At 37.8% G+C, this 12,845-nt stretch overlaps 1 protein-coding gene across 1 annotated transcript in view; it reads left to right on the forward strand.

Moving 5' to 3' along the window:
* HSD17B4 (hydroxysteroid 17-beta dehydrogenase 4) overlaps positions 1-12,845 on the forward strand; it is a 67,759-nt gene that overhangs the window by 34,345 nt on the left and 20,569 nt on the right. Inside the window, exon 17 of the mRNA XM_005142971.4 lies at positions 1,836-1,901. Coding sequence (XP_005143028.1) covers positions 1,836-1,901 — 66 coding nt within the window. The remainder of the gene's footprint in view (positions 1-1,835; positions 1,902-12,845) is intronic.

Raw genomic sequence — 12,845 nt, forward strand, 5'->3', positions numbered from 1 at the left:
AAATCACTGAATGTTATTTCAGACAGCGTATAAAGGTCTTTGCCGGAACCCTTAAGTCTTCTGTAGTCAAATTTTGCAATAGTACATGTAAAAAAAGCCCAAACCAATGGTTCACAGGAAATGTTGCTAATCTAAAGTGGTGGCATCACGGAGTCCAGTGTAGTGCTTTCGCTTTTTTTAGTTAAAAACTGCACTTTAGTCAACTGCAACTTCTTCACTGTATTTAGTGAAGTGTGAGAATACAATATCAATAATTTTACATTTTAAAATATGACACGTACCTGTTTTAGGCAGCGGTTCTGCCTGTGATAGAAGAAAACAAAATGTAGTCTAGTTAAGACATACATATACAGTGACAGAAAAATTCAACAGAGGCCTCTGCATGCCAGAGACCAGTTTTAACCAATAAGTTTTCCTGCTTCATCTTTGCAAACTTTCCCAATCATAAGACTTTCACATCCTTCTGTGCCACAGAGAAATCCCAAGCTAATCAGACATGTTTTATAATGTGACTTTTTGTCACTTGACAAGTTAGAGCTGCAAACTAAGAACAAAATTCCAAACTGAGCTCTGTGAGGAGCAACACGTTGTGTAGGTCATGTCTCTCCTCTTGATTGGGGTTTTCATGCATTACTGGCAGAAGGGTTTCCTTAATTATTCATTAATTTTAACATCTGGATGGCTCAGTAGGTCAGCTTGAATTTCTGTTAACCAACTGGAAATAGATTGTCAAGCTGTTCTTGTTTTTAAAGCATGTTAGGTAGTTATGAAACTGATTAACATGTAGGTCCATTGTCATTCTCAAGTGACGAATGTAGAAGTGATGTTACAAAGTCTTCTGCTCAGGGGGTGGCTTTACCTTGCTCTTAATAAACAAGAAAGAGGTTTTGCTGTTATTGTGAAGTTACACAGTACTCAGTTTCTTTTGATGTCTCTTTTGTGTGGTAAAGAGCTTACACAAACCAAGATTAAGTAGAACTATTACAAGTGAGAGTCAAGTTTCTTCCTTCTGTTTTAGAGCTTGTTTGTTTGTTTTGAAAACCCAGGAAGGAGAGGGGAAAAAAGATTTCAGCTGCTTGAATAGATTTTAATCAGTTATGGTGTTCTTTGTGTTTAAGCCATGACAGTGTTTATCATGATCTAGGATGTTCTCTGTCACTTGGTAAAGTTTGTATCTTCAAAACTGAAGGATGAAGCTGTGGATGGCACAAGGAATGGCTTTTTTACAATAATGTGGAGCTTACTATGCAGCTTGTAATGACCAAAAAAAACCCCAACTAACAACCCCCCCTCAAAAAATAAAAAAAAAGAAAAACGAAAAAAAAAAATTCTGAACCCAAACCAAAAGAAAAATGTGGAAAACAGAAAGAACTAGAAACTCTTGAAGGCCAAAAGTGTGATAGTCCATGAGTGAGGTAATAAATAATTTTGTACTCCATTGCATTTTTTAGAGTATTATTTTAAAAGCTTCATTTTAATCTTTGTGTTCCAAAACACTAATGTTTTATGAGACCGTTATTTTTTCTGCGTGAATAATTCTCACTTAAGCTTTTATTAATCATTTGGAATAAATGTAATTAAACTAGTCAGCTACAACATGTAACTGCTAGCCAGATCTTAGTATAAAATCTGGCTAATCTTTTTAAAGCTAACCTTGATAAAATTTTTCAGGCCTAATAATCTTTTTCTGTTTTTCTGTAAATATAGAAAAGATAGGAGGAACCTTAGCAGCTTTTTAAATGCTGTTTGTTTTTATACATACCTGACATATTCTTTCATGGGCATGGATAAAAGATTTTTTCAGTGAAATAATAATACTATTACTTTTGCTTTAGGTAACAGTGAATCCTCCCAAGAGACCCCCTGATGTTGTAATTTTTGATGAAACAACAGCTGATCAGGTAAAGTTTTGTATGCTCTTGGTGTGGAAATGTTTGTTTTGTTTGGACGAAAGAGTCTTGTATGATGTTTTCTAATAGTTAAAATTTTATTCTATACCTCAGGTATTTATGTATATTTGGTGTGTATATCTATATATGTGTGTGTGTGTATGTTTATGTATTGAGTTATGACAGTGTGTTCAATGTACTGTCTAAAACATTCCTTTTGTAAGGCTTATGCAATTTTATAGTTGTTGATTGCAAAATTGTACATCGAAGGAGGAAATGAATGTTTATATTCTGTTGTGGCTAAGAAAAGAGGTTCAAAATCTACAAAACTTATAACAAATGGTGCAAGCAAACACACCAAAAAAACCCAAAAGTGCTTAAAAGTTTTAAAAAAGGTAAATTTCTGTAATGTGGTAGTAGTCAGGGAAACCTGAAATACTGACAGATGTCTGTCCATCTGACCACAGTCTCACTGGTTCATAGGCATCATAGGTAAAAACCCAAGGAAATACGTATAACCTCCTCTGAAGGTAAACATATGCAGGTGTTAGACAAATAAGTCTGGAAGTCTGGAGCTACTAGTACTAAGACACTCAGCAATATTTTCCAAAGCAACTCAAGTTATGGCAGGAGGCTGTAGCTTTTGGAGATGCAGTTAAAATGTTGAGCATCAGCTGAAATGCAGGCATTGTGATGTCTGCTTAGCCTCTGTTTATATACAGAATAATTAAACTTGTCTGATCCAGTTGATTTATGTGCTTGAAGTACAAGTTAGCCCTACCCACTTAAATCAGGAAAGACACCTTAGATCAGCGTTTTGGTTTCTGTCGCTGATATACTTGCTGCATCCTAAAATTCACAGCATAGGTCTAGGAGGTACAGGTGTCTAATTCTTCTGAATAGGCTTCACTGAAAAGTGGCAAGTTGAGCAAGGAGCAGGAAATGCTGAAAGAACACTTTGTTTCTGGGAGTATTTAAATATAGAGGAAGGTACAATCTATCAACTTGCTTTTTATTAGATAAGATACAGCAACCAAAATGGCCTATTAATTTACTTTTGGTGTTGGAACCCTACTTTAGATTCTCCTCTGTGTGATTATATGAGAATTTATTCCAGATCCATCAATTCTCAGATACCATTTTTGATCCCCTTGTTCATGCACTAATCTTAGCTTCTAAGCCTTAAACTCTTATGTCTAGAATTGTGTGTATAAAGTGCTAAGTTTGTGAGACAAAAGAAGATGGTAGTAGCCATATAATGCAGAAGTTGGGAAACTTTGCTACTGCAAAAATTGATTTTTAGGTGTCATGGTTTGAGCATGTTTTGAGGGTGTTTTTGTTCAAGGTTTTTTCCAGCCAGGGGGAGTCTGGGAGGAAGGAGAGACAGGACACCTGACCCAGGCTAGCCAATGAGGTATTCCATACCATAGCACGTGATGCCCAGGATGCATACGGGGAAGGAGAAGGCTGGAGAGGAAAATGGAGGAGGGAGCACATGGTGCTCGGCCAGGCAGGGTGGAGTAAGTTATGTGTCAGTGGCTGGTGGGGTGTTGTATTCTTTTCACTTGCTGTTTGCTGTATCATTATTATTTGTAGTAGTGAATGGCAGTAGGGGTTTTGTGTTATGCCTTAGCAATTGAACCGTTCTTATCTCAATCCGTGGGGGCTACATTCTTTGGATTCTCCTTCCTAACTCTCCGGGAGTTGGGGGACTTGGTTTAAACCACGACATTAGGAAATAAAGGAAGTGACACAGTAGCCATCACAGTTTTTAAGATCTACTCTGACAGGAGAATTCTTCTCCAACTAGATCTTGCAGGAGCCACAGCCAGTGAACTTTGGGAATTGTAAGAAGGTTTATCTGCCAAATTATTTGGTAGCATCTGTGCTTAAGTGATGGTGCCTCTGTACAGGAGGGGGAATATGTAGAACTTGGGAACTTTATGGGCAGGAATACAGACTTTCATGTGAAGGACAGCTTGGAGAAATGTTACCTAGGTTTTACATTTGTGTGTCTGTGGAATGACACATAACTGCCTAAAATCCTTTTTGAAAATGGAAGCTGGCACAAAAATTACACTGAAGTTTCTGATTTTATTTTTTTTCTTAAGTGTTTAAATGGAAAAGGTGCTGGCAGAAATGACTGTTGCCATTCATCTATTGAATTAGTATAGAGTGTGAGACAGATTGAAAGAGTCAATTTGCAGATGGCATTTGAGTTAACTTGAACTCTCTTAATTTCCAATGAGAGTTGTGACATTCCCCACTCAGTTTTTATGTTACCACAGTTGTGCGGTTAAACTGCTCTTCATAAGTAGCATTTTCCCCCATAACTTGTCATAGTAGTAACCTTCCTGATAGCAAGGTATGCTTAGGGTATGCATAATGCATATTTTAAAAATGTTTAGTGATGACTCCTGTCTTTTACTGAAGACAATGACTGTGGTTATCCTGAAAGTTGTATTTACTTGTAACTCATATACACTGAGTTAAATTTTTTTCCAAGACAAAGAATGTTTTTTTTTATGTGCATTCAGACAGGAGGAAGCGCTGCTTAGTGAAGAGAATACTGGCAACAGAGAGCTAATAACCATTTTTGCCCTTAATCATGTGTTTAGCAGAATACAGGGTACAGCCACCTACAGTTCTATAAAAAATGATCATGTTATGCCAGTGATCATTGACAGAACAATAGTCCCTTACATAAAAAACTAATCCTTTTGGTTAGTAGTCAAAGATGAATAGCAGATACTTTAATAAATGTTTATCCCTCTAAAACCTGTGACCATTCCTAAGGAGTTTTTTAAACACTAACCAGGGCTTATGAATGACTTGCGGTACCATGGTGTAAGCTGCTTAAAGATGAACAATAGTTAAAAAAATTTTGAAATATCTGACCTTTTAAAAAGGCTTTAAGGCTTAAAATGTGTGTCCTGATGAAGAAGGACATAACATATTTCTTCTGTGTTCATTAACTTTTTTGCAAAGAGCTAGCTGACATTTTTTCCGTTCTGCCCTGTAGAGACGTGCCTATGCTGTGGTATTTTTATAGCTTGTTCTCTCTCTATAGTTTGAGCTGTGCTTTACTAGATACACTGCCATAAATCTTTTTAGTAAAATAGACCTTTTGACAAAAGATCAAGAAGTTCTAGGGTGTTTGACTATTAGCCATTTAGCAATAAATGAATCATTCAACTTCAGCACTGTAGGGAATGTTTAATGTAGTTACAGTGCTTTAGTATCACCAGGCTACTTTAGTTCTGCCAGTTTTCAAACCAGAGCCTTAAATTCATTAGATTTTGCTGAATGGTTCAAAATGTGATTAAGAATCACAGGCAGTGAATTACATATGTCTATGGAGAGTTTCATCTCTGAAGAATTTTATCTCTGTAGACTTTTCTTTACGCTCCCTTCCCATGTGTGTTGATTTCTTGAAATTAATTTTCTGATGACACACAAAATAAGATGCAGTGAGTGTGGGTGATGTCCAAGTGAAGCAAGTCACTTTTGAAGAAGGAAGCAAATATGGACTCTTGAGGTTCTAGGGGGTTTCTGTTGTTTTTTCTTGTTGGTTTTTTTTTTGTTTGTTTGTTTGTTTGTTTTTTGTTTTCTGGTTTTGGTTTGCTTGTGGAAAATCTCACAGCATTCTGTTACTGTGCAGGTTGCCTCCCAAGAAATAAGCTGTTCTCTATCTTCAAATATCACAATTAATACTCAGAATACACAATGTTGTGACAATAAATAATCAGCACAGTAGTAGCCTGTAAAATGGATTTTTTTCAAGAATTTGTTTCAGTTTTATTGTTCTGTGTTTCTTCCCTCTTTCTTCTGAAAGCTATCCAGTTTGCCTATACAGAAAAATTAAAGCTGAATTTGCAGGACGTCCGAGTTTTTGTTAATGTCAGCTTATTTCAGTAACATGTCTAAGAATTTGAAGAAATGGTTGCCAATTGAAAAAAATGTATTTACTTGCAATGCTATTGTATATTTCACTAAAACATCATTCTGCTTTAAATTTTGACTCTGTGTATTTGCTAGTTACATTAATAGGGAGAAATAGCCATGAGAAAGAGGGAGAAACACATTTTGGATAGATTTTGAAAAATATAGTGTCTCAGCCTACCATGTTTTGGGACCAGCTGTGTACATTCAGCTGTGCCCCTGTAGGTCTCTACATAGCCCTGTCATGTGAGCTGTCACATTAGAATTTCTGTCAGAGCTACTTCTCAATCAAGTTGGGTATCTCAAGCATATGATAGTTCTTGTTCTGTCGTTTTAAAGATCAGGAAAATTGGCTGTCTTTGCTTTCAAGAATTTTAAATTCCTTGTTAGAGCTGGTGAAACTGAGACTCATAACTGATCCATTGGAGAAGCAGATTTTTATATCCTGGCATGCTGAAGTTGCTTTCATTTCGTAAACTATAATGTTTTAAATGTTGCAAAATCTCTAAAAAGATAAAAGCTCCAAATAAAGCTTTATTTATTTGTAGTTTTAATCCTGTTTGTATGCAATGCTTTGTAATAGTTTTCAGTCATGCAAGAATTAAATGTTTGTTCCTTCTCCTTCAAGAACTCCTTCCACAAGCAAAGAGAGGGATGAGCTGAGACAGTGTAGGAAGTCAGTTTTCCTATGTTATTTTTTTGCAAGAAGTTCCAGTTCTTTGACAATTGATTTTATTTGTTTTGTCCATAAAATTCTTATGGTCTGCAGGCAGCTGTTACCCAGATATCCCAAAGCACTCAGATGTGGGTGCTTCTTAATCAATGGCTGACAGGAGAGGATGAGGTGAATGAATTTTGGAGGTGAAATTTGGGAGTCAGACTAGCAGGAGGGTATCTGAGCATCAGAGGCTGAAGCTGAAATTCATAAAGAGCTCTGTTGTGAACTTCTACAGTGCACTTCAAAAATGGATGCACTTTGAAGAATTGAGCCTTCAAATGTTAAATTGGACAGCCAGAATTGGTCTGTGCTGTTGAAAATTAAGACCATTTCTGCTGCCTTACAATTTCCAGTCTATAAAGTAAGGAAGTTTATAAATGCTTGAGACATTTTAATTGTACAGAGTGTTTAAAGGAGTGGCATATAGCATCCAGTGTTGATTTTGAGAATGTGATAGGGTAAGCAGCATGAAAAAAACCCAGAACAAACAACAGTTCAGAGAATATGATGATTCTTTACTAATTCAGATATTTTTATGGAGTTTCAGTAAATTCACACCTAGATAATCGGATAGGATTAAAAATATACAGACTGTGTAAAGCCTTCTGTTCCAGGTATAGATCAAGCATCTACTGTCAGGGTATGAAGAAATTGCTGCCTTTTAGTGGTTTGGGTTTTTTGTTTTCCTAAAATACAGTTCTTTTCTGTTTTCTCTGAAAGAGGAGACAATAATTGGCACCTGCCATGTTTCAAGTACTGTCACCAGTATCCTGTGACTAAGACTGCAGAAGTGTCCTTACCTTCCTGAGTAATTCTCAAGGCCTTCAGTCCTTTCACTCATACTGCTGTCTTCTAGCTACCTGAGTTTAGTTTTTCACTCTGTCAAGTTCAGTTAAAACTACAGTTCTTAATGTAACTGGAAAAAAACTGAAGACAATTATACATAAATTTAGTTTGTTGTGAAAGAGTGGGCTTTGAAATAAAAACTTACTAACGACATTGTGGGAAGAAAGGGATGCATGAGAAACATTTCATAACCTAATGAATTATAAAGCTAAAACCTACTGTGAAAAGTTTTCTGCCTGTTGTCAATGGGTTCAGGTACTATTAGTCACCACTCTACTTTGAGGATGGTGTGAGAAGACCCTTTCAAGCTTCTGTGTAATTGGGATGTTGATGCTTCTCTATGGAAATTCATCTTTTATTCTACACAGGTTTCATTTGTGTTTTCATTTTAAGCTTATGTAAATACTTGTGTCTCTTTTTAAAGAACATGGGCAATGATGAGGAAAGAAACGGGAAGAGCCAACAGATGAATACCTGGCTTTGAGCCTGGTGTCACTAGCAGAATATTGGAGATTTTGATCAGGCAGTGCTTTACACAACACAAGGCCTAATTGCAGCACCCATGGTACACCTGTTTGAAAGGAGGAGAAGGATCTTCATGCAGGAGTTGTCAGGGCTCATTAAAGAAAGCTTTAAACTAGATTTCAATGGGGAAAAGGGATAAAACCAGCCTCGATAGAGATAAGCCTGGGGGCAGCACACTGATGTTTGAGAGACAGTGTGCTAATAGCAAGGACCTTCGGTCTGCAATCTCAGTGGAGGTAGGTGATGTAGACCCATGCAGCAGCAAAGATGCAACAGTTATTGATGTGTTAGAAGCCACAGAAGACCCTGAAAATGGTCTTGTAGGAACAGGGCTTCTCTCCCCAAAAAAGTTGTGCGATCAGTAGCCCAGCTGAAGTGCATCTATACTAATGCACCCAGCATGGGCACCAAACAGGAGGAGCTGGAACCCATTGTGTAGCAGGAAATCTGTGATGTAGTTATCATCACGGAAACATGCTGGGATGATTCACACAGTGCTGCAGTGGATGGCTGTAAACTCTTCAAAACAGATAGGCAAGGAAGGAGAGGTGGTGGGGTAGTGCTGTATGTTAGGGTGTGCTTTGATTGTCTGAAGCTTAATGATAGAATTAGCTAGGTTGGAAAAGACCTTTAAGATTATCAAGTCCAACTGTTACTGTGCCAAGTCCACCACTAAACCATGTCATGAGGTTATACAGAGAGAAAATTAGAAGGGCCAAACCCCAACTGGAGCTTAATCTGCCTACTCCTGTAAAAGACAATAAAAGATGTTTCTGTAAATATGTTAGCAATAGAAGGAGGGCTAAGGTGAATCTCTACCTTTTATTGGATGCAGGGGAAACATAATGTAAAAGGCTGAGGAACTTAATGGCTTTTTTGCCTCAGTCTTTAATAGTAAGACCAGTTGTTCTCTGGAAGACATGGATGGGGTGCAAAATTAAGCCCCCATAATCCAAAGGAAATGGTCAGAGACCTGCTAAACCATGTAGAGACGTACAAGTCTATTGGGCTGGCTAGGTTTGACCCTGTGATACTGAGGGAGCTGGTTGAAGTGCTCACTCAGCCACTCAATCATTTATCAGCAGTTCTCACGAGGGAGGTCGCAGCTGACTGGAAGTTAGCAAATGTGATGCCCATCTACAAGAGGAATCTGGGGAGCTACAGGCCTGTCAGTCTGACCTTGGTGCTGGGGAAGGTTATGGAGTAGATCTTCTTGAGTGTCATCAAGCAGCACAACCAAGTGATCAGGCTCAGTCAGCACAGGTTTATGAAAGGCAGGTCCTGCTTGACCAACCCAGTCCCCTGGTATGACCAGGTGACATGCTAAAGTGCATGTTGTCTACCTATACTTCATAAAGCTTTTGATACCGTTTTTCACACAGCATTAGCCCGGAGAAATTGACTGCTCATAGCTATAATAGGTGTACTGTTCACTGGGTAGATGGCAGAGCCCAAAGAATGGTAGTGAATGGAGTTAATTTCATTTGGCAGGCGATCACAAATGGCATTCCCCAGGTCTCAGTAGTGAGGCCAGTTCTGTTTAGTATCTTTATCAGAGGTCTGGATGAGGGGATTGAGTGCACCCTCAGTAAGGTTGCACATGACACCAGCTGGGCAGGAGTGTTGATCTATGGGAGGATAGGAGGGTTCTGCAGAGGGGTCTAGACAGTCTGGATCAATGGGCCAAGACAAGTGGTGTGATATTCATCAAGGGCCAAGTACTGCCCCTGGGCCACAACAACTGTATGCAATGATGCAGGCTTGGAGAAGAGTATCTGGAAGGCTGCTGAGTGGAAAAGGACCTGGTGGTGCTGATTGCAAGTTGGCTCATGTTCAGCTCTGTCATCCAGGCAGCCAGGAAGGCCAACAGCATCCTGGCCTGTATCAGCAATAGCATGGCCAGCAGGGCCAGGGCAGTGATCATCCCCCTGTACTCAGCACTGGTGAAGCTACACCCTGAATCCTGTGTTCAGTTCTGAGCCCCTCACCAACAGAGAAGCATTGAGGTGCTGGAATAGGTCCAGAGAAGGGTAATGAAGATGGAGAAGGGTCTGGAGCACAAGTATGATGAGGAACAGCTGAGGAAACTGGGGGTGTTTATTCTGGAGAAGGCTCAGGAGTAACCTCATGGTTCTCTACAACAATGTGGGAGGAGGTTGTAAGTGAGGTGGGTGTCGGACTCGTTCTCCAAGTTACAAGCGATAGGATGAGAAGAAATGATCTCAAGTTGTACCAGGCAGCTTTAGATTGGATTTTAGGAGAAAAGGTTGTCAAGCATTGGAACAGGTATCAGGGAAGTGGTGGAGTCATCATCTCTGAATATATTTAAAAGACATGTAGATGTCGCATTAAGGGATTCAAGGCCAGACTGAATGTGGTTCTGTGCAACCTGTTACAGTTGAATATGTCCTTGCTCATAGCAAGGCAGTTGGACCAGATGACCTTTGCAGATCCCTTCAAACTCATTCAAACTATTCTGTGGTTCTGTAGCTTAGCAGTGGATTTGGCAGTGCTAGGTTTATGGTTGGACTTGATGACCATAAAGGTTTTTCTCAACCTAACTATTGGATGATTTGATGATTCTGTGTGTGTAGATATAATAAGTAACTGTTAACAGTATATGGGGAAAACAATTGGTTATTTCCCTGGAGAGATTTTATGCGTATTTTAAACAGATTAGAAGAAAAATGTTATTAGAAGATCAGTGTTTTGTGTTAAGATTGTTTTTTGAATAAGTGCAATATAGTCATGAGGGAGAAGATGATGACAACATCTACATGTAGAGTGGGGAAAATATGGTTACAGGACAAATGGGGGGGTTTAATGTCCTTCTTTGTAAAGATTATAGTACATCATTGCCTGAAAACATGTGAATTTAAATTAACTTCAGAGAATAGCACAAGAGAGCCTCCTGAGTGAGAGCCTCAGGTGATTTTTTTTTCTGTTTGTAGCATAAATATTTTGTTTCCTAATAGAGAAAATTGAAGTGCTGCAGTAGGTTCACAGATACAGACAGCACGCCAGAAAAAAGAGTGCGTAACAACAAAGGATGATACAAGCAAAGGAAATGGATGTGAGGCCATTGCAAGGATTTGATAATGTTTTCCCAATTTGTCTAGATATTTTAGTGTACAGAGGTGATACTTTCAAAGCCCTTGAAATTGTATAGTGAATATTTATAATAGTAATGAAAAGCTTGTTAGATGTTGTGAAGCTAATTTCAATATTTACACACAATCCCCTACCCCTCCATATTTATTCCTGTTGAGAAGATGGTATATAATTTTCTGATCATGGCCATTTTGAAAAATAGTTGAAGTCTTGGATTATACTAGAATTTTGTGTGGTAATGTGGTAAAAGAATAACAATACTAGTCTGGCACTCATTTTGTTTAACTCTTCTTTACCAAGAGTTTGTTTCCTACTTGTCTATGCATGTCTTAGTAAAGGATATAGACATTGTTACTCCACCCGAAGTTCCCTAAACCCAAGTGGTTAAGAGAGGCACTGTTAAAAGAAAGGCTATATGTACATTTGCCATGCTGGTGAAAAACGCCTAATGTTCTGTGAAGCCAGTGCCAGAATATAAATGTTGATTTTGAATTTGAAAAAATATGTGATAGGCATAACCAGTAAAGAGAGGAATAATGAGGGGTATGGAAGGAGAAAAGATGTAGTACTGGTTTATATCTGTTATACCTATTCTTGTTTATAGCTGTGTATGTGAAGGTATTTTAATTTAGTATTTTAGTAATTCTTATTCTTGAAGGAGTCAGTGGTATGTAGGGAAAAAGGCAGTGTTTGTGTAGTCCAGACCACTAAGGTTCTATTATTGCAAACCTGAGGCAGTTCAGGAAACTATACACTTGTGGTTTTTAATTACAGTCTTGTTAAAAAATAGAATCATGTGTGATCCAGATTTCCACAGTGTGTTTAGGCATTGAAAATCATTATGAACAACTTAAACTGCCTGTTTCATTTATTTTCCACATGTCATCTTTGAGAAAAATAGTTGCTTATCTGGAAGAACAGATAAAACTTTATATCTTTCTATGTGTTGTTTTTTACCAGTTATTTTTTTCATAATATCTCTCTTATCCTCACAGAAATCAATTACTAAAAAACAAGATATGACAAATGGTATTTTCAGATAGTCAAAGGGTAGCTACTTAATTTTAACTACAGTTTATTACTTAAGTACTGTGCTATATTTGAGCCTTTGAAGCATCAGCACTGCCAATTTAATTGGGTACATTAATTGTCGTTAATGGAAACCAGAGCTCATTGAAATGTGTAGGCGAGATTTGTGGCTGTTTTGTTGTTTTTTTTTTTTTTTTTTTTCACAAGATTGCTTGACTGCTTGCTTTTACTTAAATAGGGTAAAGTATGCACACATACATATACACACACATTTGTGTATATATATATATACAAATATATAAATTATTTATTATACTACATTATATTATACTATTATATAATATATTAATTAATATATTAATATATACTTTATATATATACACAAATACTTGATAAGATAAGCTCTTGGGCATAGCTTAAAAAGAGCTCTTTTTTCCCCCCATTTGAAGGGGAAATACATGGATAGTTGGCTTCCTATTTTGTTAGCTTTACTACTGACCTTTATTGCAGTCCATAAGCAAGACTGAAAAATTGGCATGGACAGGTTGGATCTTGCCTTTTCTTTTGTGGTCTGGCAGAATTCCTAAATTGTTAGGAAATGAGACTTGACAGTTTGTGTTATTAATTGGAAAACAATCTAACCACATTATGACTGACTTCAATCTAATACCTCTGTCATGGTTTAAGCCCAGCTGGTAGCTCAGACCCATGTAGCTGCTCAACTCACTCTCCCTGCTCCTTTCTCACCCCACTCCCAGAAGGATGGGGAGGAAAATGGAGAAAGA

The sequence above is a fragment of the Melopsittacus undulatus genome, chromosome Z (genome assembly GCF_012275295.1).
Source record: "Melopsittacus undulatus isolate bMelUnd1 chromosome Z, bMelUnd1.mat.Z, whole genome shotgun sequence".
NCBI classification, from domain to species: Eukaryota; Metazoa; Chordata; class Aves; order Psittaciformes; family Psittaculidae; genus Melopsittacus; species Melopsittacus undulatus.